This window comes from Solanum verrucosum, unplaced genomic scaffold (assembly GCF_900185275.1).
Source record: "Solanum verrucosum unplaced genomic scaffold, falcon-dt-bn FXZP01000088.1, whole genome shotgun sequence".
Lineage (NCBI taxonomy): Eukaryota > Viridiplantae > Streptophyta > Magnoliopsida > Solanales > Solanaceae > Solanum > Solanum verrucosum.
Genome location: NW_026020077.1, coordinates 743,161 through 765,160, shown reverse-complemented (window position 1 = coordinate 765,160; position 22,000 = coordinate 743,161). Strand labels below are relative to the sequence as shown.

General features: G+C 34.0%; 4 protein-coding genes across 4 annotated transcripts; 1 reads left to right on the top strand and 3 right to left on the bottom strand.

Moving 5' to 3' along the window:
- Positions 1-1,343: 1,343 nt before the first annotated feature.
- Positions 1,344-4,639, bottom strand: LOC125824109 (uncharacterized). Its single transcript, XM_049503467.1, has 2 exons — positions 4,453-4,639; positions 1,344-3,315 (listed from the first exon to the last, which is right to left on the bottom strand). The coding sequence occupies exon 2, from the start codon at positions 3,259-3,261 to the stop codon at positions 1,576-1,578; it is 1,686 nt and encodes a 561-aa protein (XP_049359424.1). The 5' UTR covers positions 3,262-3,315; positions 4,453-4,639; the 3' UTR covers positions 1,344-1,575.
- A 2,108-nt stretch (positions 4,640-6,747) lies between these two features.
- On the top strand, positions 6,748-10,533 carry LOC125824119 (uncharacterized). The gene is made up of 6 exons (XM_049503478.1): positions 6,748-7,213; positions 7,678-7,797; positions 7,883-7,936; positions 8,606-8,769; positions 9,703-9,879; positions 10,316-10,533. Exons 1-6 carry the CDS (start codon positions 6,812-6,814, stop codon positions 10,524-10,526), a joined length of 1,128 nt encoding a protein of 375 aa, XP_049359435.1. The 5' UTR covers positions 6,748-6,811; the 3' UTR covers positions 10,527-10,533.
- A 235-nt stretch (positions 10,534-10,768) lies between these two features.
- Positions 10,769-12,232, bottom strand: LOC125824124 (probable aquaporin TIP3-2). The gene is made up of 3 exons (XM_049503483.1): positions 11,943-12,232; positions 11,426-11,676; positions 10,769-11,356 (listed from the first exon to the last, which is right to left on the bottom strand). The coding sequence occupies exons 1-3, from the start codon at positions 12,079-12,081 to the stop codon at positions 10,964-10,966; spliced, it is 783 nt and encodes a 260-aa protein (XP_049359440.1). The 5' UTR covers positions 12,082-12,232; the 3' UTR covers positions 10,769-10,963.
- A 1,161-nt stretch (positions 12,233-13,393) lies between these two features.
- Positions 13,394-16,293, bottom strand: LOC125824107 (probable leucine-rich repeat receptor-like protein kinase At1g68400). The gene is made up of 3 exons (XM_049503465.1): positions 15,498-16,293; positions 14,487-14,876; positions 13,394-14,074 (listed from the first exon to the last, which is right to left on the bottom strand). Exons 1-3 carry the CDS (start codon positions 16,291-16,293, stop codon positions 13,422-13,424), a joined length of 1,839 nt encoding a protein of 612 aa, XP_049359422.1. The 3' UTR covers positions 13,394-13,421.
- Positions 16,294-22,000: the final 5,707 nt, after the last annotated feature.

The following is a 22,000-nucleotide window of genomic DNA, read 5'->3' as shown; positions in this document are numbered from 1 at the left end:
GATTGAAGCACGACAGTGTCGGCATTGTTTTGTTTTGTTTAGGGGACAGTAAGGCACTGCTCATGATGCCTCATGTGAACTCTAAATATACATATTTAAATGTAGTCTTCAATATTGTTACGCCTAGAATTATTCATTTGTCCTTTGCATTATCGTATGTCATGTCACTATATGTATACATACGAGTCTACGTAATTATACTTGTATATCTTCTCATGTGACCTCCTTCTACAACCATAGGCATATGGAAAGATACGTTTATGAGTTCAGACCTACTATTTGTTGCAATTTTAGTGAATAAAAACACATAAATTTATGTTTTACGTCAAGAGTTCTGTATTAAGATGAACACGCAACTAAACGCAGATGCATACAATTCTCTTTCCTTTTTTAAGATAATTTTTGCTCGTCCTAATCCCCTGCTATTCCTCTTCGGTTCCTCCTTTTTCTACTTTTTTCCAGTATATGCTTCTGTCGTTGTGACGTTACATGTACTGGAATTTATCATTTCTTATGACATGATCAAAATTGATTGCAAGTACCAAATGATGTTACATTTTAATACTCAGCTCTTTGCATGATTATGTTATAATAGGTAATTAAAGGGTCCCCAATATACTTTTTAAGATTACAGTTTATGCTGAGATTTTGTTCACAATGTAAAGATATTGCAAAATGTTGCTCCAAATGCAGAACGCTAAAATCAACAAATGTATATATGCTTCTTGTTGTGAATCCAACTGTGTCAAGCTTCTGCTGTAACTCCATAAGTCAGATTTTAACTTTTTTTTAATCATTCACCATGTCACAATCTTTTTATGGTGCGAACCAATACAACAGCATCATACTCAGTTTAATCACACAGGTGCGATTTGGGAAGGGTAAGATTTATGTGGACCTTACCTCTACCTTTGCGGGTAAAAATGTTGTTTCTGATAGACCATGGCTCGAAAGAAAAGTCACTGACATAGGAAAGTCAAAAAGAAAAGAGACTACAAAATAGCAATGTATAAAACAAGTGTATCAACAAATAATAATATGGATAAAAGAAACTGCCTGCGAGATTCAGTAAGCAACACCAAACTTCCAATTAGCTACTATCAATAATTGCTAGCCATATCTCTCTACCCCAGTAGAGCAGCTGGAGCATCTGGTGTCCTGAGTGATTTAGTGACACAAGTTTTAATAGTAACATGATATTCAAGATTAGCTGAGGTACTGAACACATGCATATGTTATGAAATTGGGGGGAAAATAAAGATGCGTTACATATAATAAAATTGTGATAGAAACACAAAAGCCATGGTTACAACACATTGTCAGAACCTTCAGTTTCAAGTTGAAGTTGATTGATCTCTTGCCCTACAGAGTACAGACAACTGTCCAATATCAAACTGTAAAAATCTCTCCATTTTCTTTCCACCACACAACACTGGACCTCCTCCGAATTATGTCTACTAAATGTTCTACAAAATCTTTTAATAATTACTAAAATGGAGAGGGGGAGGTTGCCAATAGTATGTGTTGCTGTGAAGTAACTCTCTTCAGACACATCACTGCTGAGTGATGGGCATATCATGGAACGATTGGTTTACTGTCCCAAGCCTCTCTTACTTCGACCAAATCCGGACGGTATCTCTTAGCTAGAACTTCTACTTGATCAGCAAATGACTTGTTTCCAAGTTGACCTATGTGAAGAATCATTTGGTTCCATCTCTTTCGACATATCTCTCCAGGCCTGTGGTCAAGAAGATTGTCCCAGTCCACATCTTCTATGCAGCTTGCATCCAGCTCAAAAAGTGCATCAACTAGGCGATAGTCATCAGCATCCGCCCATTCACCTTTGGCCACCATGGGTGATGTCAATTGATCATACCATTTTAAGCAGCAGTTTGCATCAGTTCTGGTGGATAAGTTTTCACTTATTGCACCCCATGCAATATTATCCCGTAGCATCCCATGCTTAGATTTCTTCTCTTCAGAAAGCTTCAGTCTCAGATCGGTGTTTACTAAATCAAACAAATTCTGGTACTCCTCCTGAGTCCATTGTCCTTTATTCTGATTGGGCAGTTTTAGCCTTCGCCATGTATCCTTCACATGCCACCGATGTTTTCCAAGTTCATCGGCTAAGACCCTCCAATTGTTTCCATGCTCTTTCTGGAACTTCCGTACCATCTCATACTCTTCTTCAGTCCATTTACGTGATTCACTCCTCCGAAACAGGACCTGGGCACGAGAATAAAATGCCTTCGAAGGTCTGTATGGTAGAGCACTCCCTATTTCTTTCCAGCAACCCTTAATTTCAGGATAAGATCTAGCATTTAAAACCTTTTTCAGCCCTTCTTCACCTAAGTTGTGTACCTCTATGTATTTATGAACAGCCTCTTTGATAATTTCATCTTCTAACTTTGAGAATCGCTTGCCATGCACTAAATTTTCTTCCTCGATCTCATGCTTCTCATCACTTGAATCATTCAATGAAGGGAAAATTTGAACCTGACCAGAAAATCGCACTCTCTTTTCACTCTTCTCATGTATAGGATCTTCAGAGCTGTGTCCTAATTTTATTCTTTTTCTCTTTTTGATTTTACCTTTGTCTGTTTTGGTTTTATCTTCCATCTCTATAGGTGAAGAAATATCACCTTCATTGACTTCAGCAGCAGCATCTTCCTGTATATCCTTAGTATCATGTATTTTCTCCAGCTCATCCCCACAGCTTTTCTTCAATTTCCTACTTTTATTCCCTTTAACAATTCTCAAAGCAACCTCATCGCTGTCTTCACTAAACTTCCCAGAACGTTTTCCATGTTTTCTTTCTTTCTTTCTCTTGATGTCAAAGTCATCACTCTTAGCTTTAATATCAGTGTTTGTCACTTCTACACCATTGATAGTCTTAATGTTTTTCTTGGATTTCTTTTTCCTTCTAATCACGTCCACAACGTCTCCACCAGAGACCTCACCAAGGGTCTCAACTACCTTGTCATTGTCCTGCATTTCAGTTGCACTAGTTTTGGTGTCTAAAGGCTCATTCAAGCAGCTTTTCTTCAGCTTATTCTTTTTCTCAACACATTTCACAACATCTTCATCACTGACTTTGTTGGGTTTTCCAGAATGTTTTCCACCTTCTCTTTTTTTCTTTCTCTTAAAGTCACACTCATCACTCTCTCCTCCAAGACCACTGGTGGCAGCATTCTTCTTGCTTTTCTTGGATTTCTTCTCCAGCTTACGAAGCATACCCTCCTTCTCATCTCCTTGGACCATGACTCTTTCGGATTTATCAATTATGTCTTCTGCAAAGCGCCAAAAGTGGTTTCTCTGCCAAAACAGAACAAGAAAAAGAAAAGCACGGTCACAATACAAAATATACTGCAATCCCCTACTGAGACTACCCAGAAAACATTGACAAATTATCACTGATCACTCCTTTACTTTATTAGTTGGAAAATTTCAGCCCATTCTCTTTTGTAATTGTTAGCACAATATTACCTTTTTTCATAATATGATTATGTCGGGTGCTTCTTTACGCAGAAAAATCAAGGTGGTCAATTCTCTTAAAATTAAGCTCTTTGTGAAATTACTAGCTACTACCTCGGAGATGTAGCGGTAAGGCCTGCATACACTCTACCCTCCCCAGACCCCACTTTGTGGAATTTCACTGGGGTTTGTTGTTCTTGTTGTTGAGAAATTACTAGCCAGAAGAAATAAGAAGACGACCTTGAAGAGAGTAAAAATGAAGACAAACCAGAGGAAGGAGAAGCATTGTAGTTCTAATTTTTTTAATTGTAAACTCAAATAAAATTTGAATATCATTACAAACTGAATCAAGAACATTAAAACTTTTTTCTATACGTGTCCTATATCATATACTGCATTGGAGAATACTGGACTGAAACTTACTGGAGTGAATCCGCTCCCATCAACGAAAACATACTTTGTATTCCTTTATTTAAACATTTCTCTTTATTGGTAATGCAAGAAATCATAAGCATATTAGACCTTAATTCAGTAGAGAAAGGCACAAACAGTAATTTGATTCTATCAGAATAGAATAGAACTAGCTAACTGCTAGAGGCACAACAAGTTATCAGACTAACAATTGAAACTTGCAGGATCCAACACACAGCAGTTTGCATTTTTTGAAGAGTCACATACCAACATAGCTGACAAGTAAGTTCCAATGGTGAAAACTCATTTCAGGATTCACAACAGATTAAAAGCAGATTCTCCTTCTAACTAAGTTCTAATCCCTAAAGCTGAGAAGTTTATACATCCCGGTGAGTTCCTTACAAGGGCGGCTCAACCCTAGACCCCAAAAAATAAGGGCTTCCAAAGAACCAAAAAAAACCCCAAATTCAGGTACGAAAACATACTGAAGATGCACAAAAAAGAAACAAATTCCAATAACAGGCAAGATTAAACGAAGAACCAAAAGCAGACGAAGGAGATACATACATAAAAGAGACGCCCAGATCTGATGAAACAAAATATCCAAGTAGAATAAAAAAAATTAGGCCGAGGGAATAAGAGAGCTCAAAGAGTTCAAGGGCTCAAGTCGGCGGCGATGGACGAGACAGTCAGGTGAAGAAATGGAGCAAACGTTAAGGCTGGGCATTGAAGTTGAGGAAAAAGCCGAGTACAGTCCTCAAGTTTTTATTTTTTACAAAATTGGTTGGAGGTATATACAAGGGACTAGTGAGAGTATTGTTATCTTGTTTGATATTATTATAACATTATAGTAAAAAAATTAATTGAACAAAAATGAACAATTATTCATAAGACACTTTTGGTTAAAATTTTCCAACTTTTTTTGTGGATATTAATTGAACTTTTATCATCATAAATATTCCAATGAATTTTCTATAAACTAAGCAAGTTTACTTTATTATTAATAATAAATATTAATAAAAGAGAAATTCATCTGTGTTTGAAAATAATCGCATCGTATAGTACTTTGTGTATATTCTTAAAATTTTAATTTTAAATTATTAATTAAATTTGACTTTAAAAATTAATTAAATTAACTTTTGACATCGTGTCAAGTATTTTAAACGAAAGAAGTACAATTAGATATTTTTATTTTTTAATATAAAATTTTGTATCATACTTTGAGAATTGATTGAATTTTGTGTTAAGTAATAATGTGGCAATGGGCAATATCCTATCAATCACATGTAACCAATAATGATTTCATTTGAGTAAGTTCTCAATTAAAAAGAAAAAAACCCACAAATAATTTACATTGTTAAATACTTTTAAAATATATATATAAAAAAAAAAAATCTTAGTCCTAATTGTTTCAAAGTACTAAAGTTAATCAACTCAATATTGAAAATGTTTAAACGGATTATAATTATTATCTTGTCCATTTTTTATTGTCATGTTTTTCTTTTTTAGAGTCAAACGATAAGAATTTTGACCAACATTTTACAATGTGTTTTTTCATCATATTGATATGCAATGCAATTTATAGTACTTATTGTATAATTTTTTAATATAATTTTTTTTTGTTTAAAATATTAAATTAATGTAATCTAATTTAACTTTGAAAATTAGTCAAATTAATTTTTGAAAAGCGTAACATGACAATTAAAAGTGGATGAAGATGTATAAAAACATATACTATAATTTAACTCTTCAAATAACAATAATACTAAAAATTTCAAAAAAGAAAGCAAAAGTTTCATAATTTTTTTTAATATTGAAATACTTCTGCTAAAATTCTAAATGATTTTTTTTTTTTTTTTGTGACCAAACGGCTAATAAGTAGTTTTTTTTTTTTTTTTTTTTCCATTTCCCCGATGGGTTAAGGATAATTGAATTGCTTCTGAAACTAGTTTCTTCACCATCTCCGGTCTCCAGACGATCGAGGCTCATTTGGCAGTGATGCTATGGTACTTTTATCTTCTGTTTCAATATTCCTTTTGGTGATTTACAAGTTGTTAGGTCAATGGATTAGACTGATTTCATTATAGATTGTTATTCTCCATTATCATCATTAGCGATTCTTATTCAATTCACTGATTTACAGAATTTTAGCTACAGGATTTGGTAGTTATTACCTTATCCACTATAATTGTTTACGTAGAATTCCTATTCAGTTCATTATTTGTATCCGCAGATTTGGTTTTGTAGTCTTTTACAAACTTGTTTTTAGTTTTATATCCTTTTTATATTAGATCTTCATTTTTCGACATTAAGATATCTTCATTATTAGCTTTAAGAATTAGCAATTGTTCCATCGTGTGGCGGATAAAGTGAAAAGAGAATTACGAGGTCTCAAGTTCAAATTCTGCCCTGGACAAAAATAGCTAAGCCTTAGTGGATAAAATCACTCGCTCCATGTTGCTGGCATTGTTGTCCTCCATTATTGTTATTTTACCCGTTCATAATGTGATGGGTGAATTTAAATTTGCATTTTGATATGAAGGGTTTTTTTTCTAGGGAAAGCAATACTCACTAGTTGAATTTACACAAACTAAAAATGTTATGTGCATCATATATAATGGTGAACAACTTTATATGTGTTTTTTTTCTTTCTAATAATCATGGTGTTTGAGTTAGCTTGCACGCACCTCAACTAATTTCACACCATACGTGATACCCTCGGTCTATCAAGACTAGGATAGATGGGAAAAAATCACCTAGTATTTTTGCCTCCGCTGGTATTTGAACTTGAGACCTCATGATTCTTAACCCACTTCATTGACCAATAGTCTATTATTCATGTTCCAGAATAAATATTTTGATGTGTTGATGTAGGATTAGCTGATTCCATAGTAGAGGAAATAGGAAAGGAGAGGAAAACAGCATCATGGTTCTATGCTTAATTACGGCCAGCTCAACTTTCAATCTGCAGCCTGGATGTTCAAGATATCTTCACAAATGTATGAGAATCCAGAATTGTGGGAGATATCTCATGAAGCATGTTGATATTACAAGGCAAAAGATTATCCCTTCTGCTAGGGTAGACACAGTTGGTTTGGAGGTTTTTGTAGTTTCAGACTTGCATACAGAGTACGCGGAGAACATGGCATGGTTAAAGGGCTTACCAAAAAAGGGGAAGAAAAAGGAAGTTCTTCTCGTTGCAGGTGATGTTGCGGAGACTTATGAGAAGTTTGTGTTAACTATGTCCCTCTTGAAGGCTAGTTTTGAGCATGTGTTCTTTGTGCCCGGAAACCACGACCTTTGGCTCCGTAGGGAGAAAGAGAATTATGTAAGCAGTCTTTTCTTCATATTGTTCCATGACGATATTATTTGCAGAATTTAGTTCAAAAGTAATGCGTTGAATTGCATCATATGCCACTAGTTGTTGTTGCTATTTTACATTCATATGTCATGGCGGTGTCTTGTTAAAATGCTTTTGTGACATTATGGGATCCTGTCGCTTATGGGGACTTTAAGCTGAGGAGAAATTCTCCTTTTGAAGCATTTATAGCTGCATTTTATTATGCATATGTGTTTCTCAATCTACAACATTGCCTTTTAGACAGTCTTATTAAAGTTAGGTCTCAAAAGCTTTGTCCATGCAGAAAAAAGTAAAAGTTACGAATGAATATTGGTGGTGTTTCCTCTCCTCTTCTTCCCTTTTCCCTCTTCAATATGCACTGAAGTAGATTATTGCTTTTGTTAAACTAAAAGCAATATCACATGATTAATGTGATGCATCTCTGTATTCAGATTGATTCTCTTCAAAAGCTGGATAAAATGCTTGATGCATGTCAGAGACTTGGAGTGGAAACTAATCCTAGTGTCATTGATGGTTTGGCAATTATTCCTCTATTCTCATGGTATCACGAGGTAAATCTTGCTGTGAAATAGCAAAACTATTTTTGCAGCTGGGTCATTCTGTGCACATCTTGATGTCATTTCTGCTTTATCCCAGAGCTTTGATAAGGAAAAGGACATACCTGGCATCCGCATTCCTTCTTTGGAGCTGGTGATTCACTTTCTTTCTCATTTGTAAGGATTTTAAAATCTTTTTGTTTGACAATATGTTAGTTGTTCCCTCCTCGACCTTGTTTTCTTTCAAAAGAGATAGATAAAAGATGAGCAAGTTGAATGTGCCAATCTTTAGCTTACTGACAACGGAAACTGAAATGAGAAGTGCTTTGTTAGCTCTTCCATCACACTCAGTGCTCTGAAGTGATGTGCATCCGTTTGCACTTTGTTTTTATCAGTAAAAAATTCCTGGCTAGTCCAAGGAAAATGTGCTTATTACCTTGGGGTGACTTCAACTTTCTGTTGTGTGTAGGTGAGTATATGGGGATAATAGTTGACATTTGCAAGCTACTTGCTCATCTTCTTTTGCATTTTATTTATTTAACTATCTTAGTGACTCTTCTGTTTTTGGCTGCTTTGGATGCACTTCCTCTGTTCTGAGCCTGTTCATTTTACTACTTGTATTGTAGCATTTCTCTGTGTTATTTGTGAGTTTGGAATTCTGGGACAATTTTTTTTTTCTTTCAAGAAGTTTTCCTATCTATTACACAGTTAATAGACGTTGGTTTATATGATACTCGTAGTTTACTGACTCTGTGTTCTATGGTAGACTGCTAGTACAGTGCAATATTACTGTTGTAATTCACTCTTATCTTTTCTGGCACAGGCATGTAAGGACTTCCGTGCATGCAAGTGGCCCGACGGACTCACAAATGGAGATAACTCCCTTGCTACACATTTTGATGCCATGAATGACAAAAATAAGGATGCAGTCCAGGAAATGCTGGCAAGCTGCAACCAGATAATTTCATTCTCACACTTTATTCCAAGGTTAGTGAGTAGCTCAGACAATTCCAAAATTTTCTGAGTTGCTATCTAAATTTGATTGGTTATGGTTGAAAAATCTCAGTTTCGCGCTACAATAGAGACTTCTAGTAGGATTTAATGAGGTTGATGTTTGTTAGATAGTCCTGAAAATTTGCCCCTTTTCTCCATTATAGATTACCTAATTTGACATTTCAGAGATAAACATAAAATGTTTGATATCTCAGTGGTTGGCTTTTTTCCTGTCACAGAACCATGTTCCCACTCTGATGTACCTGCCATAAGTGATGTAGTTCTTCTAGACTCTGTAGAAATATGACTATAATTTCCTTCCCATCCCCCATAGAGTTTGCCATATCCCCTTGAAACGTTTTGTAAAACATCACATACCAACAAGTTTTTCGTCCATCTTTAATTGGCTGGAGAATCTTCTGCCCCGCTCAATGAACACAAACCATCTATAGGAATTCTCTTTATATTAATTTATTCGAAAGATTTCCCCCCTGAAACGAAATATTGTCACCCATAATAAAATAAAGTATCACCATAGAGGGGACTCGCTGGAAAGAGCATAGTGTAGCAAAGAGAGAAGGGGACACATTTCCCAAGTCAGAGATTGCTCTGTGTTGAAAAGCTAAGCGTCTCTATTGCTACTTTCATCAATACATGCATCAAGATAGAGGAACTTATTTTACCTTTTCTTTGGGCTGCCTTGGGGTGGGGGCGGTGGGGGGTATGGTAGGGGCAGGGCACAATGCATACTTAAAAACTTATGGTTCATCACGGTAGTGGGCATTCCACCTCACTGGCACTACAGGCTTACTAAATAACCAAGGTTCAGAAAGATTATGTTGATGATTGGAGTCCTTAAACATCTTATGCTGATGATGACGTTGTTTTACCCTGTCTGGAACTGTTATTTGTCATCTTTTTTTGCAGACTAGAGCTTTGTCCAGAGAAGAGAATGCTTTTCTATCCTAACCTTCCAAAAATGATTGGTTCTGACTTTCTTGAGGCCCGTATAAGATACATACACGGAGCTAGAGGGAACACAAATGCTTGTCATATTTTTGGTCACACCCATTTCTGCTGGGATGTCCTGCTTGATGGTATCAGGTGTGTTCTGTTCTTAAATGCATTAGACTGTTCATTCACATAAACGCCTACTACTTGTAACCAATTTTCAATTGAAGCAAAATTTAGTGTGTATGGTTCTTTTTGTTTTTTGATCTTAGAATATGATGACGAGAAGACATAAATGTAATCGATATATCAAATAAGCTAAGATGTGTTTTCTGCCTTGAAATAGTTTTGATGAGAGAAAGCTGAAACTCCTATTGCTTGGCATTTCAAGGTTGAATTTACTAAAAGTATATTGGTTATAAAATTTATGAATAACTTATATCGGGTTTTGTCAAAGATCAAGTAACTTCAGTAATGGACAGGTGAAGAGAGAGAGGGAGGGAAATCACAACTTTAGGAGTTGAACTTGTTACGTTAGGGCCTATGACACCCAATTCAAAACGTTAAAAGGTTTATTTATCTGATGCAGGTATGTGCAGGCGCCATTAGCATATCCAAGAGAGAGGAAAAGAAGAATGAACGGAGGAGAAGATTGGCTGCCATTTTGCATTTACTCTAAAGGTGAACTCACAGAGAATATGTCTCCCTGTTACTGGTCTGATTATTATGCCTCTAATCCTAGAACCCCTGATGTAACTGAACTTGCCCCATGGGTTGCCAGATTCTATCGTAAACTTTAGCAATCTCTAAAGAACAAAAAAATTGTTCCAAGGCCTACCCCATTCTTTTGTACTATTACCATTTTGTAATTTGATTTAATTAGTCATGACATTCATTCAGTTCTCCCATTGTCACTCGTACAGAACTTTTGTAGGAAATGGCTGAAAAATGTATCCTGCCATGAGTTTCTTTCCTCTATATATGCAAGTAAACGCAAACATAGAATGGTAACGTAATCAGACTCCAATAAATAAAAAATAAGACAGATAAAAGTAGACTTTATTCATGCTATTACTGATCTGGGATCATCGTCTTGATTTCGGGTAACTTAGGAAATGTGCAGCTACATACAGAAGTATTAAACGCAGAAAATGGAATTAAAAAGCAACCATAAACTGGACTACAAACATCACATTAGTTTTTAAACACGATCCTTTTTTATTCACAAATGAAAGGGCTAGTAATCTTCTGGTGCCAAGGGCTGGTGGGTAGTGGGGCGTGGAACGGTTTCATGCTGTATGATCCCATACTCGTATATAAGTCCAGCCAGAGCTGCACCAACGAAAGGGCCCAACCAGTAGATCCAATGGTTCCTCCACCTCCAACCCACTAAAGCAGGTCCAAATGCCCTTGCTGGGTTCATGGATGCCCCCTCAAAAGGCCCTCCCACCAGGGTGTTTGCCCCCAGAATGAATGCAATGGCAAGAGGGGCAATGGTGCTCAAGCTTCCCCTCCTTGGATCAACAGCAGTTGCATATACTGTATACATTAGTCCAAATGTCATCACTATCTCCATCACAAGTGCATTCAAGTTGCCCACCCCTGCTGCAACCGAGAATCCCCGTGGCCGCTGCACCAACACAATTACACCTCAATCTCAAAACAACAAACAGAAAAACAAGATTGTTTTCGTTATTACCAAGCCATCTGTAGCAAGCCTCAACAAAAGAGAAGCTAAAACAGAACCAAAAAGCTGAGCAACCCAATAATAGATAGCACGAACAACAGAAATCCTGCCTCCCACAAGTGAACCAAAGGTAACAGCTGGGTTGATATGTCCTCCAGAAACATTCAGGCTAGAAGCTACAGCTGCAAAGAAGGAAAACGCATGCGCCAGCGCTATCACTATCAGTCTTGATGACCCTAACCCCGTATCTAGATATAACTTGTCTGCACAACAAAAAATCCATAGTAAAACATCTGTGATAGTCAAAACGATTGTAACTTTGTGGTGAGTAAAAATCACTAGAAACCATCATTCAAATTCGAACAAAACCTTGGTGGACAGAGTAACCAGGTAGCAGTGCTAGTGAGAGATAACAAGCACACGGATATAGTAATGATACAAAAGAGAAAGAAAAGTTGTCAACATGCATCATGTTATGCATGTTGACAACTTTAGTTAGAACAGAACAAACTTCACTTTTATATCTTACCAATTGCAAGAACAGAGCCTTCACCGGCGAAAACGAAGATGAAGGTGGATAAGAGCTCAGACAAGGTGGCTCTCATGGAATCAGGATGAGTAGCTTCATCCGCCCTACCAAAAGCATATCTTCTTGCTGGCATAGCCATAATTATAATCAACTTGCTGTCAATGTTGAGAAACTTTTATTAGTACTACAGATCAAATCTGTAAATCAAGATTCTTAATCTGATAAAACTTATGAAGTGACACAAGAAATGAAAGAAGATAAAGATGATCAAGCTTAAGCAAGAAGGAGATAGTGTTATAGAAAAATGAAGTTCGGAATTAAGTGTGACACTTGGGTGAAAGTTTGCATGAAAATTGACACGTACTACATAGGTGTCTATTTCAAATCCAATTAAACACCGTTTTCTTCTTACACCTAACACTTAGTTCAAAGTCCATCCATACTAGGATTAAATGAAGACCATGTTCCAGTTTTTTCTATTTTATTTCCTCAAAATCTCATCTTCATCCACAAATTGCAAGAAAAGAAGTTTGGGCTTTATTCTAATCGTCATCCATTTTGCTTGCAGCCAAAATCAATTGGTCCCACTTCAGGAGTTTCTTGGCTACTAGTACAATGTATTAATGGGGAACACATTCCAAGTTTTTTTAATTTTATAAATGATCTTGAGTTTACTCTTTAAGTTGATTACACTTTTCTTTTCTTTTTTGTGATCAGAAGATTATATTAGTATAGTATTATTTTCAGGATGTAGTGATAAGTTAAAGTTGGCTATTGAATATTTACTGGTTATATCAGTTCATTTAAGTTTATCTGAATCCAATACTTAGGAATACTCACATCGAGGGATCATTATGAGTTGATTAATTATACGTTGTTGTGACCTAACTACACCTTTAATCGAACTTGGGACAATCACACCTCCCAGTTTTTTGTATGGAATTTAATCAAATTAATGACTCAAAAGAGATGAAAAAAAGAACTGTACTATATGCTATTCCTTCAAAAGGGTGTTTTCATCAAGTAAAAGATGAATAATGGAAAAAACAAAATCAATATCTACAAAGAATTAACTTGAAGAATGAGTAATATCATAAAACAAAGTTTACTCTGCTAAAAGCCTGTTCCTAAATTTCTAATCTAATTTCTTGATTACAATTTAGGAAACAACCTCTCTACCCCTAATGGTAAGGTATGCGCATACTCTATTTTCTCAAAGATCCCACCGGTTGGAATCAGAGTAAAGTATGTGCATATTTTACCCTTTCTTTACTCCCATGTTAGGATTGGGTTACGGTAATCTCCATTTGATGGGATTATATTGGATGTATTGTTCAGACTCAACTTGAAATTCTCTTCAGACTCCGACTCCAGTAGATGAGATTATACTGAATATATTGTTCAGGCTCTACCTGATGAAATTATACTGGATATATTGTTGTTGCTGCTACGGCTTGATTACAGTTTAGGAGGGAAAGTTCAAGTTTTCAAGTAAGAGACTGAATCATCTTCCACATCAGTGACTAAATTCTTTGGTTCAAGCTCAATCTCTTCAATTCTTCTCAGCACTTCACTCATCTTAGGTCTTTTTTCTGGTGCCTCATCTGTACACTGCAAAGCCAATTCAGTAAGCATCAACATTTCATCATACCCTTCTTTTTGTGCAAGTATTTCCATATCCAAAATGTCTGTTGACCAATCATTATTCACCACTGTCCTTACCCACTCTGACAAATCATCATCAACATAACTAGTAACTCCATTTTCTGGTGAAAACAATTCACCTGGTACTTTTCCAGTGATAACTTCCAACAGAAGAATACCAAAGCAGTAGATATCAGCTTTTCTTGTTAACTTTTTCCCTTGAGAGAACTCTGGAGATTTTCCTACTGCTATTTTTCTTAAGGATTCTTTAGATGGTAGCAAAGGAAAGAATCCATAATCTGTCAGCTTAGAATGGTAGTTCTTGCTTTGGTCTTGCTGGATTAGAACATTTTTTGATCTGATGTTCCCATGTGGCACCTTATGTGATTGTAAGGACTGGTGCAAGAAATTTAGACCCTTTGCTACATCTTTTATGATGGATATTCTTGCTGTCCAGTTTAGTGGTTGTCTCCCAATTCCTCTGTTTTCTGAAATCAAGAATCATAAGTTTTTACAAGGTTGAATCTTAAGGGGAAAAAAGATGGGAAAATGGTAAAAGATATTCCTCTATTACTACTATAAGACGACAACAACATGTTCAGTATAATCCCACAAGGGGTTGAGTGTCCGCAATCCTTACACCTACCTCTAAGCAATTTCAATTTTCACAGTAGCACTATAGAGAAGGGAAAGCCCACCTCAAAAGTCATTTGATCATGAGTTCATAGTTTAGAATCAAAATGAATATGAATGACCTCGAAGTATAACACGAGACGTTTTACTAAGGATAAGGATATGAATAACCTCAAAGTATAACGAAAGATAAAATTAAGGTATTTCGTTCAGGAGGGGTTAACTTTAGACATTTTCCCAAAAGTAAAAGAAAGTTGATGAACCAACCATGTAAGAGCCCAAACAAGTCTCCTTGTGGAACATATTCATAAACAATGAGCTTCTCCTCCTTGGAATAGTAGAAGGACAACATCTCCACAAGGTTTTCATGTTTCAATTTCCCAAGCAACTGCACCTGTTGTGTGAATTCCTTTTTGCTCAAAGAATTCATTTCTTTGAGTCTCTTAACAGCAACAACAGAACCAGATTCCAGGATTGCTTTATATGTTGTGCTTAGCTTTCCTTTTCCTAAAACTTCAGCTGATGCTCTTAACAAGTCATCCATGTCAAAGACTGACATATCCTTTTCAAAGAAAATTAAGTCCAATGTTTTTTCTGGATCTTCTGTACTCTTGGACCAATAACTTCTCTTTACCACATTCTCTATTGAAATATTACCTGTCAAAATGGAAATTGGAAATGTTAAAAGAGGAAAGAATAACAATATAAACTGCTCCATCATCACATGGATCTTTAAGTTTAATTGAATTAGCTAATCTAGTTCTATGTTGTATAGCCACAATATCTATCAGAAACAGTCTCTCTATCCCACAAACATAGGGGTAAGGTCTACGTACACTTCACTATCCCCAGACCTCACTTGTGGGACTATACTAGTATGTTATTGTTGTTGTATAGCCACAATTCAGGGGCGAGATACTAGTTCTCATCTTATTGAGCTAGAAATGATTGAATTCGACTTCATAATGGACATGTATTGGTTTTCTTCCTATCACAAATTAACCATCTTTAGCACCTCTGGAGCTGCCCCATTCTGGAGCCAACGAGTTCTGAATGACCTTCTTTTAGCGATTAACAAAAATGGTTAAACTATTTCGAAAAAAATACAGTCAGCCCTCTAATACAGTCAACTTCCTCTCCCCTGTCTCGTTCCGTATCACGAAAACAGCCCTACACCAGATAACCTCATCATCTAATTCAATCTAAGTAGTAATAACTTTCCTCCCAGAATAACTGGCACTAGCTAGGATAACATAGATGATACAATAAAACTGTTACCTTGTTTGTCTTCTCCTTGTGTTTCCATTCTTCTAGATTTTCTAAAGTAACGGAACAAAATGAACATGATTGAAATTAGAACAAGCACTGCTACTGCTGCTGCAATCAAAGCAATACTCCATACTTTAAGGCCATTCTTTTTCTTTTCACTTGGTGCTTTAGGTGGACTTGCAGGTGATATTGAACAAGGTATTCCTACAACTTCACCACACAAATTCGCGTTATTCTCATAACAACTCTTCGAAAATCTCTTCAGGACAGGAGTTTCAGGGATAGGTCCTTCCAGTTTATTCGACGACACATTGAAACCAATCAAAGTCTGTTGATCAAATGGTGGAATTGAACCTTCAAGATCATTCCCCTGGAGCTCCAATTCTGTTAGTTTCTTCAACTCAGTGTACCCAAACGGAATCAAACCCGAAAATCGATTATCTGACAGAAAAACAAACTCCAGGTAGATTAGTCCTGTGAGATTGGGAACAGGACCATACAATAAATTGTTCCTAAAGCTGATTTTTGTCAAATAAGTTATGTGCAACAAGAATGTTGGTGGAAGTGAGCCAGTTAACTGAATTCCTTCTAAAACAAGTTGATTTACATGCCCATTAGAACACGAAATACCAGCCCATTTACTCTGGTTGTTGTAACAAGGAGGCCCTGTCCAATGTGAATGTAAATCAAGAACACTTGAATTTACACTATCTCTCAGCTGCAACAAAGCATCTCTTTCATTTGGGAAAAATTCAGCTGATTCCACCACCAGAAACAAGGCGAAAAATAGGATCGTCCTACGCATTTCTGGTCGTGGCAACCTTGACTTAGAAGAATAATAGATAAGTAAGTAATACTCTAATAGATTGAGAATTTACCAGTTGTATGCAGTAGGTGAAGTAAAATTGAACATTGGGGGTATAATTCAAACAATGTCAAACACATCAAAAAGTTGAAAAAATAGTTATAGTGTTCTCCATTATTATTTTAGACAGCTTTGACGACGTTGTAGACAAAACTGCTAAAAGATTCCCAAAGGAAGACGTGAAAGCGGACAGAACAAAGAATATGATTATTATGTAGATTAGTATTAAACAAGACATGATGTTTGTCAAAGTTTTTATTCTTGTTTTTAGTTGGTGGTTTGGGTCGAGGAGTTGAACTATGCATGACAATTGGGTTTTTTAAGACACTTAAATTATCTTTTTACGAGTTTCATATTACAAAACATATCTCGATACTAAGTTGGTAACTCAAGCAATGATTTGTGTTTTAATACAAATGGAATGATACTTTAGGCAGGTAAAGACAACAATGAATAATTGAGTTATGAAACTCGCAAAAAAATGATAATTTAGGTGTGTTTTAACCATTTACTTTTTTTTTTATAAAGATAGTATCAGATCAGTTTGTTCGCACCTCAATTATTTCACTTGGTTCTTGTCACCTTTAAAGAGTACACGTAACTTTGTTTATCAAGACATAAGAAAAGTGGAAATAAATTCACTTGAAATTTCATGATATATGGTCAGCTTACACACACTTCGAATATACCATCAAATTCTTGTTAGTTGTTACCTTCGATGAATATAGGTACTGAATAACTATTTTCACCAAAACATAATACGATGTGAAAAAATAATTTTTATTATTATTTTTGTCTCCACTAATATTTGAACTTGAAATCTTCCTCCACTTTATTGATGATTGGGCAATATACTTAGGTGCATAATTGGTGGTTGTTGACAACTATATATTAAAAACACCTTAAGGGAGTCCTAATCATAGATAAGATAGAAGTTTTTTTTGATAGTGTATATTATGTATTATATACTACTATATTATAATATTGTTTTTATATGATAATACATTGGGTGTGATGTTGATTTCAATGAGAGTGATTAGAGTTGGCAGCATTATAACAAAATATTGTTGAAATTTGAAAATTTTCCTTCCTATTTTTGACATTTTGTGTGCGCCAATTGAGACTTTGCAGTGTCAATGAAATTAATCATTTATCTACGTTATTTAAGGGGAATTAGTCAAATGATACCATTACCAAATAAGTTCATTTTTTTCTTTTGTGGTTGGCAACTAAGAATTTTGTACTAATATTCTTAGTTTGAGGGTCTAGACTAGAGTACAATAGGCACAATTTTCCTTTGAAAAAAGTGGCCATATATGTTGGCATTTCCACATACAATTTTTGGTATTTGATTAGCAAAATATCATATTATTATGTTTTTTTTTCCTGGGATACCAGTAGTGTTCAAGAGGGGATTTTAGTAGCTCAGTTGGTTAGCTATCTGAACTCCTACCTTGTTGGTGAGAGTTCGATTCCCCACATTGTAATCCCCTCTCCATTTCTCCTACCCTCAATTTTATTTTATTTAAAAAGAAAGTACCAAGTTAATATAAGTATAAATTGATTATTTAATCAGACATTTATTACTTTTTTATAAATATGGGTGTGATAATTTTACCTATTATATGATTTAGGCAAATCGAATCATCATCATATGGAATGTTGACTCTACTTATTAGAACTTTTTAAGCATGTGAACTTCTATTCATTTGTTGGGTTATTATTTTTTCCATTGGTTGGGATTTGAATCCAAGTCTTCGTGGTGTTTTATTATGTTTCGTTTATTATTAGGCATATTTCTGAATTTATTTTTGAGATTAAATTTTTAATATCACAAATAACTCGATAACATTTGTCCCAAAAACCATTGAATTAGAATTAATAGCAAGCAGTTTTAAATTGTGACATTTGGTACGGTTACTGAACTAATTAACTTGTGTAAAGACCGGTTAAATAAGTTGAGAAATTCTCATCTTTGTAATGATTCTTAGTGACCACCAAAGTTTTTTGACGATCAATTTATTTTACTAATATTAAATGTTGTGATAAATTTTTGTTCATTTTTAATTAAATATTTTAGATTTAAATTCTAATCTTTAAAAAATAAAATCCTGTTTAATAAGAAATGAATTTTCTAACATAAATTCAAATTGATTAAACTTTAAAATAAATATCAAACATTGAATAAGATATTCAATAAATTAATAGACCTTCCAACATACATAAATTCTGCATAACCAGCTTATTTCAATCAACAAGTATTTCTTTTAAAAAACAAAGTCACCTAACCATTGTAAAGACTCTGGAATGCTAATTCAGCGTTTCTCAAATAATAAGTATTATTAATACAATTCTAACGGTATCATTTTTCTTCTTTTTCTTTGTACCCGATAAAATGAATTTTATTTAGGTTGTGTTTGATATGAGAAAAAAAAAATTAAGAAAAAGTATATTACCTTACTTATTTTATAATATCTAATAAGTACATAAAAAAATATTAGTAAAGATACTCTATATAATTTAGTCAAACATAATGGAGCAAAAACCAAAAAATGAGGAGTAGAGGTGACTCAGGAACAGTGGCGGAGCCCGGAATTCACAAAGGGTGTCAAAAAAAAAGGGAAAAAAGTTCTTGCTAGTGAAATTCAAACACATGAACACTTAATGGCTCTTTTCAAGACATCTAAAATCACTAGGCTATAACATCTTTTTTTGTCAATGGTGTCCAAAATATGTTATTTAATCACTTTGTGTATTATTTTACTTATATATAGGGTATTATTTTCCGACGAAGGATGTCCAAATGGAATAGCTACGCCCCTGCTCGGGAGATGCTAAGGGAGAGGGAGCGTACCTACTTCCATCAATACTTATGAATTGTTATTAAGCATACTATTAACATAAAATGAAAATCTTTATTATTTGGTCATTATAAATTTAATATTAATGGCTCTTCTTAGGTAATTCCGGTTTATAGGGTATTAGAAGAATTATATGTAATAATAGATCGAGGTGATTGGATAATAAACTTTATGAAGGATATTTCAACTAGTACTAATACTCTGACATGATTAGTTGCTCTTATTTAGGGACTCAAGATTACGTAGGATAATAATTTGGTGCCTTTAAAAATCTCCACGAACTCAATTAAGGTAGCTAATTTTATCAATTATAATAATAAATTTTAGAGCTTTTATAATTCGTGAAGATAAATCATTGATGCAATAATTAGGAGATCTAAAACTTTCACATACCTATAAAAAAACAGAATAAAGTGGTTGACCTCTTAGACAAGAAAGGGGTTGAAGCAATTATTTGATTACATAAGAATTTTGTTATTTTCTTTCGTGTTTACAAATAAGACAGTATGGATAAATATTAAAAAAATATTTTTTAAAATAAAATTTCGATTCATAGTAGTAATTTGATAGCAACCAAACTACTCCCTTATTTTGTTATGTTGCTACTTAAACTTTTTTGCAAATACTATCCAGTTAACCAAAAAATAAAAAATACTTTAACTGATCAGATACGAAAAATAATAATGGACAAATTATACAAATGTTAGCGCATAAGCTTTATTTATCATCCTTTAATCTAATTTATAACAATTACCTAAAATGACCATTTAATCATATTTTTTCCCCAAAAATGACCACGCTACCTTTTCTTCTTCTTCTGCGTCGTCATCCTCCTCCTCCTCCTCCTTATTTTGCAACTTCTTCCTTCTCCTTCTTTTGCGTCTTTTCTTCCTTCTTCTTCTTGTCATTTTTAAAATTTCAACATATGACAAACGCGGATCGTTTTGAGGAAATTATATATCAAAAGATTAGAAACATTCAGAAAATTTCATATCTAAAATTTGAGACTGTTTAGAGTTGATTTTGAGTTGATCGAGATTGAAAAGTCAGTTGTATATTTTATGTACAATTAAGTTATATTCAGTTTTTTGAGTGTATCATAATGTATAATTAGTGTATACCTCATGTATTTGTAGACTATATTATATAGTCAATGTATACTTTCTATGACTTTTAACTATTTTTTTCTGTAAATAAAACTATAATTATATTTGTTATAAACTAATTACTTTATTGTATATATTTGAAACTATCACAAAAATAATTTAACACCAATCATATTGAGTACTTAAAAAGAAAATTAAACAGGAAAAATTACGCGACTAAATAATCATATGCTAATTAATTATTTAAATTAGTTGTAGTTTGAAGAAATTATTTTTTGTCACTAACATAGAACAATATTTACGTGGGCCACGTCTAGAATTTGTATAATTCGGTTCCTAATTGTATAATTCATAATTTGTATAATTTAATTTCTAATTGTATAAATAAAAAAATTGGATATGCTTACCGTAGCTATTTGTATACGTTTCATTTATCTTGTTTGTATATGATGTGTTGATACATTTGATTTGTATAAGTTCTGGAAAAAATCATAAATTCCTAAATACAAAATTTATATATACTTACTTTATTTGTATATTGACTAACGAAATATATAAATAGAAATATTCATAGCAAACAAAAATCATATATATATATATATATATAAGAGAACCCTAGGCCCGCCTATGTGGCGCTACCACAAACCAGAATTCCCTTTTAATTTATTTATTTTCAATACTAGCCTTCTCTTTTCAGGAAAAGTTGTGACTTTCAGGAAAAGTTGTAACTTTTATGAAAAAGTATGACTTTTATGAAGAGTTGCGACTTTTACATCAAAAGTTGTATCTTTTATGAAAAAATGTGACTTTTATGAAGAGTTGCGACTTTTACATCAAAAGTTGTGACTTTTATGAAAGGTTTTGACCTTTCCGAAGGGTTGTAACTTTTCCAAAGAGTTGTAACCTTTTCAATAAGGCACAATAAGTATTTATTCACACTATCCTTTGTTGTCTATAAATAGAGGGATTTCCTGCCACTATTATTTGTAGGTGTTTTTCCGCTGTAGGGTAGTCGAATTCAAATACATTAATTAAGCTTCTTATGAAGTTTGTTTCATTCCTCAATGTTTTCTTCCTCTTATTTCATGGAGCTTAATCTTTACTATAAGTCATAGCGATTCATGTAATTATGACAAATTTTTTTTTGCTATTTTGGTGACTTTTTTTTCAACTTTGTTAAAAATTTCAGCAAAGATGAATAAAAATTGATCTTCTCTTTTGTCCCTTTCTACAAGTTTCTTCGTATAAGCAAATAAAATTGATTTTGATTGCAATGCAACATTACTACTCTTGCATCTCTCATTCCACAACTCTTAACACTATTGAAATGGTTGAATTTATTAAATTTGGTTCTTTAGTAAACAAAAAGTTTATTTTTTCCACTATTATTTGTAAGTTTTTTTTTTTTTTTTTGCCATAAGGGAGTCCAATTCATATAAATTAATTAAACTTCTTATGAAGTGTGTTTTATTCCTTAAAGTTTTCTTACTCATATTTCTTGAAGCTTAATCTTTTACTGTAAGTCATTGTGATTCATGTATCTATTGCATTTTTATTTGCTATTTTGGTGACTTTTTTTGAACTCTGTTAAAAATTCCAGTGAGGATGGTTGAAATATTATCTTCTCTTTTGTCCCTTTCTAAAGGTTTTTTCATAAACTTTTTGGGAAAGTTGCTTGTG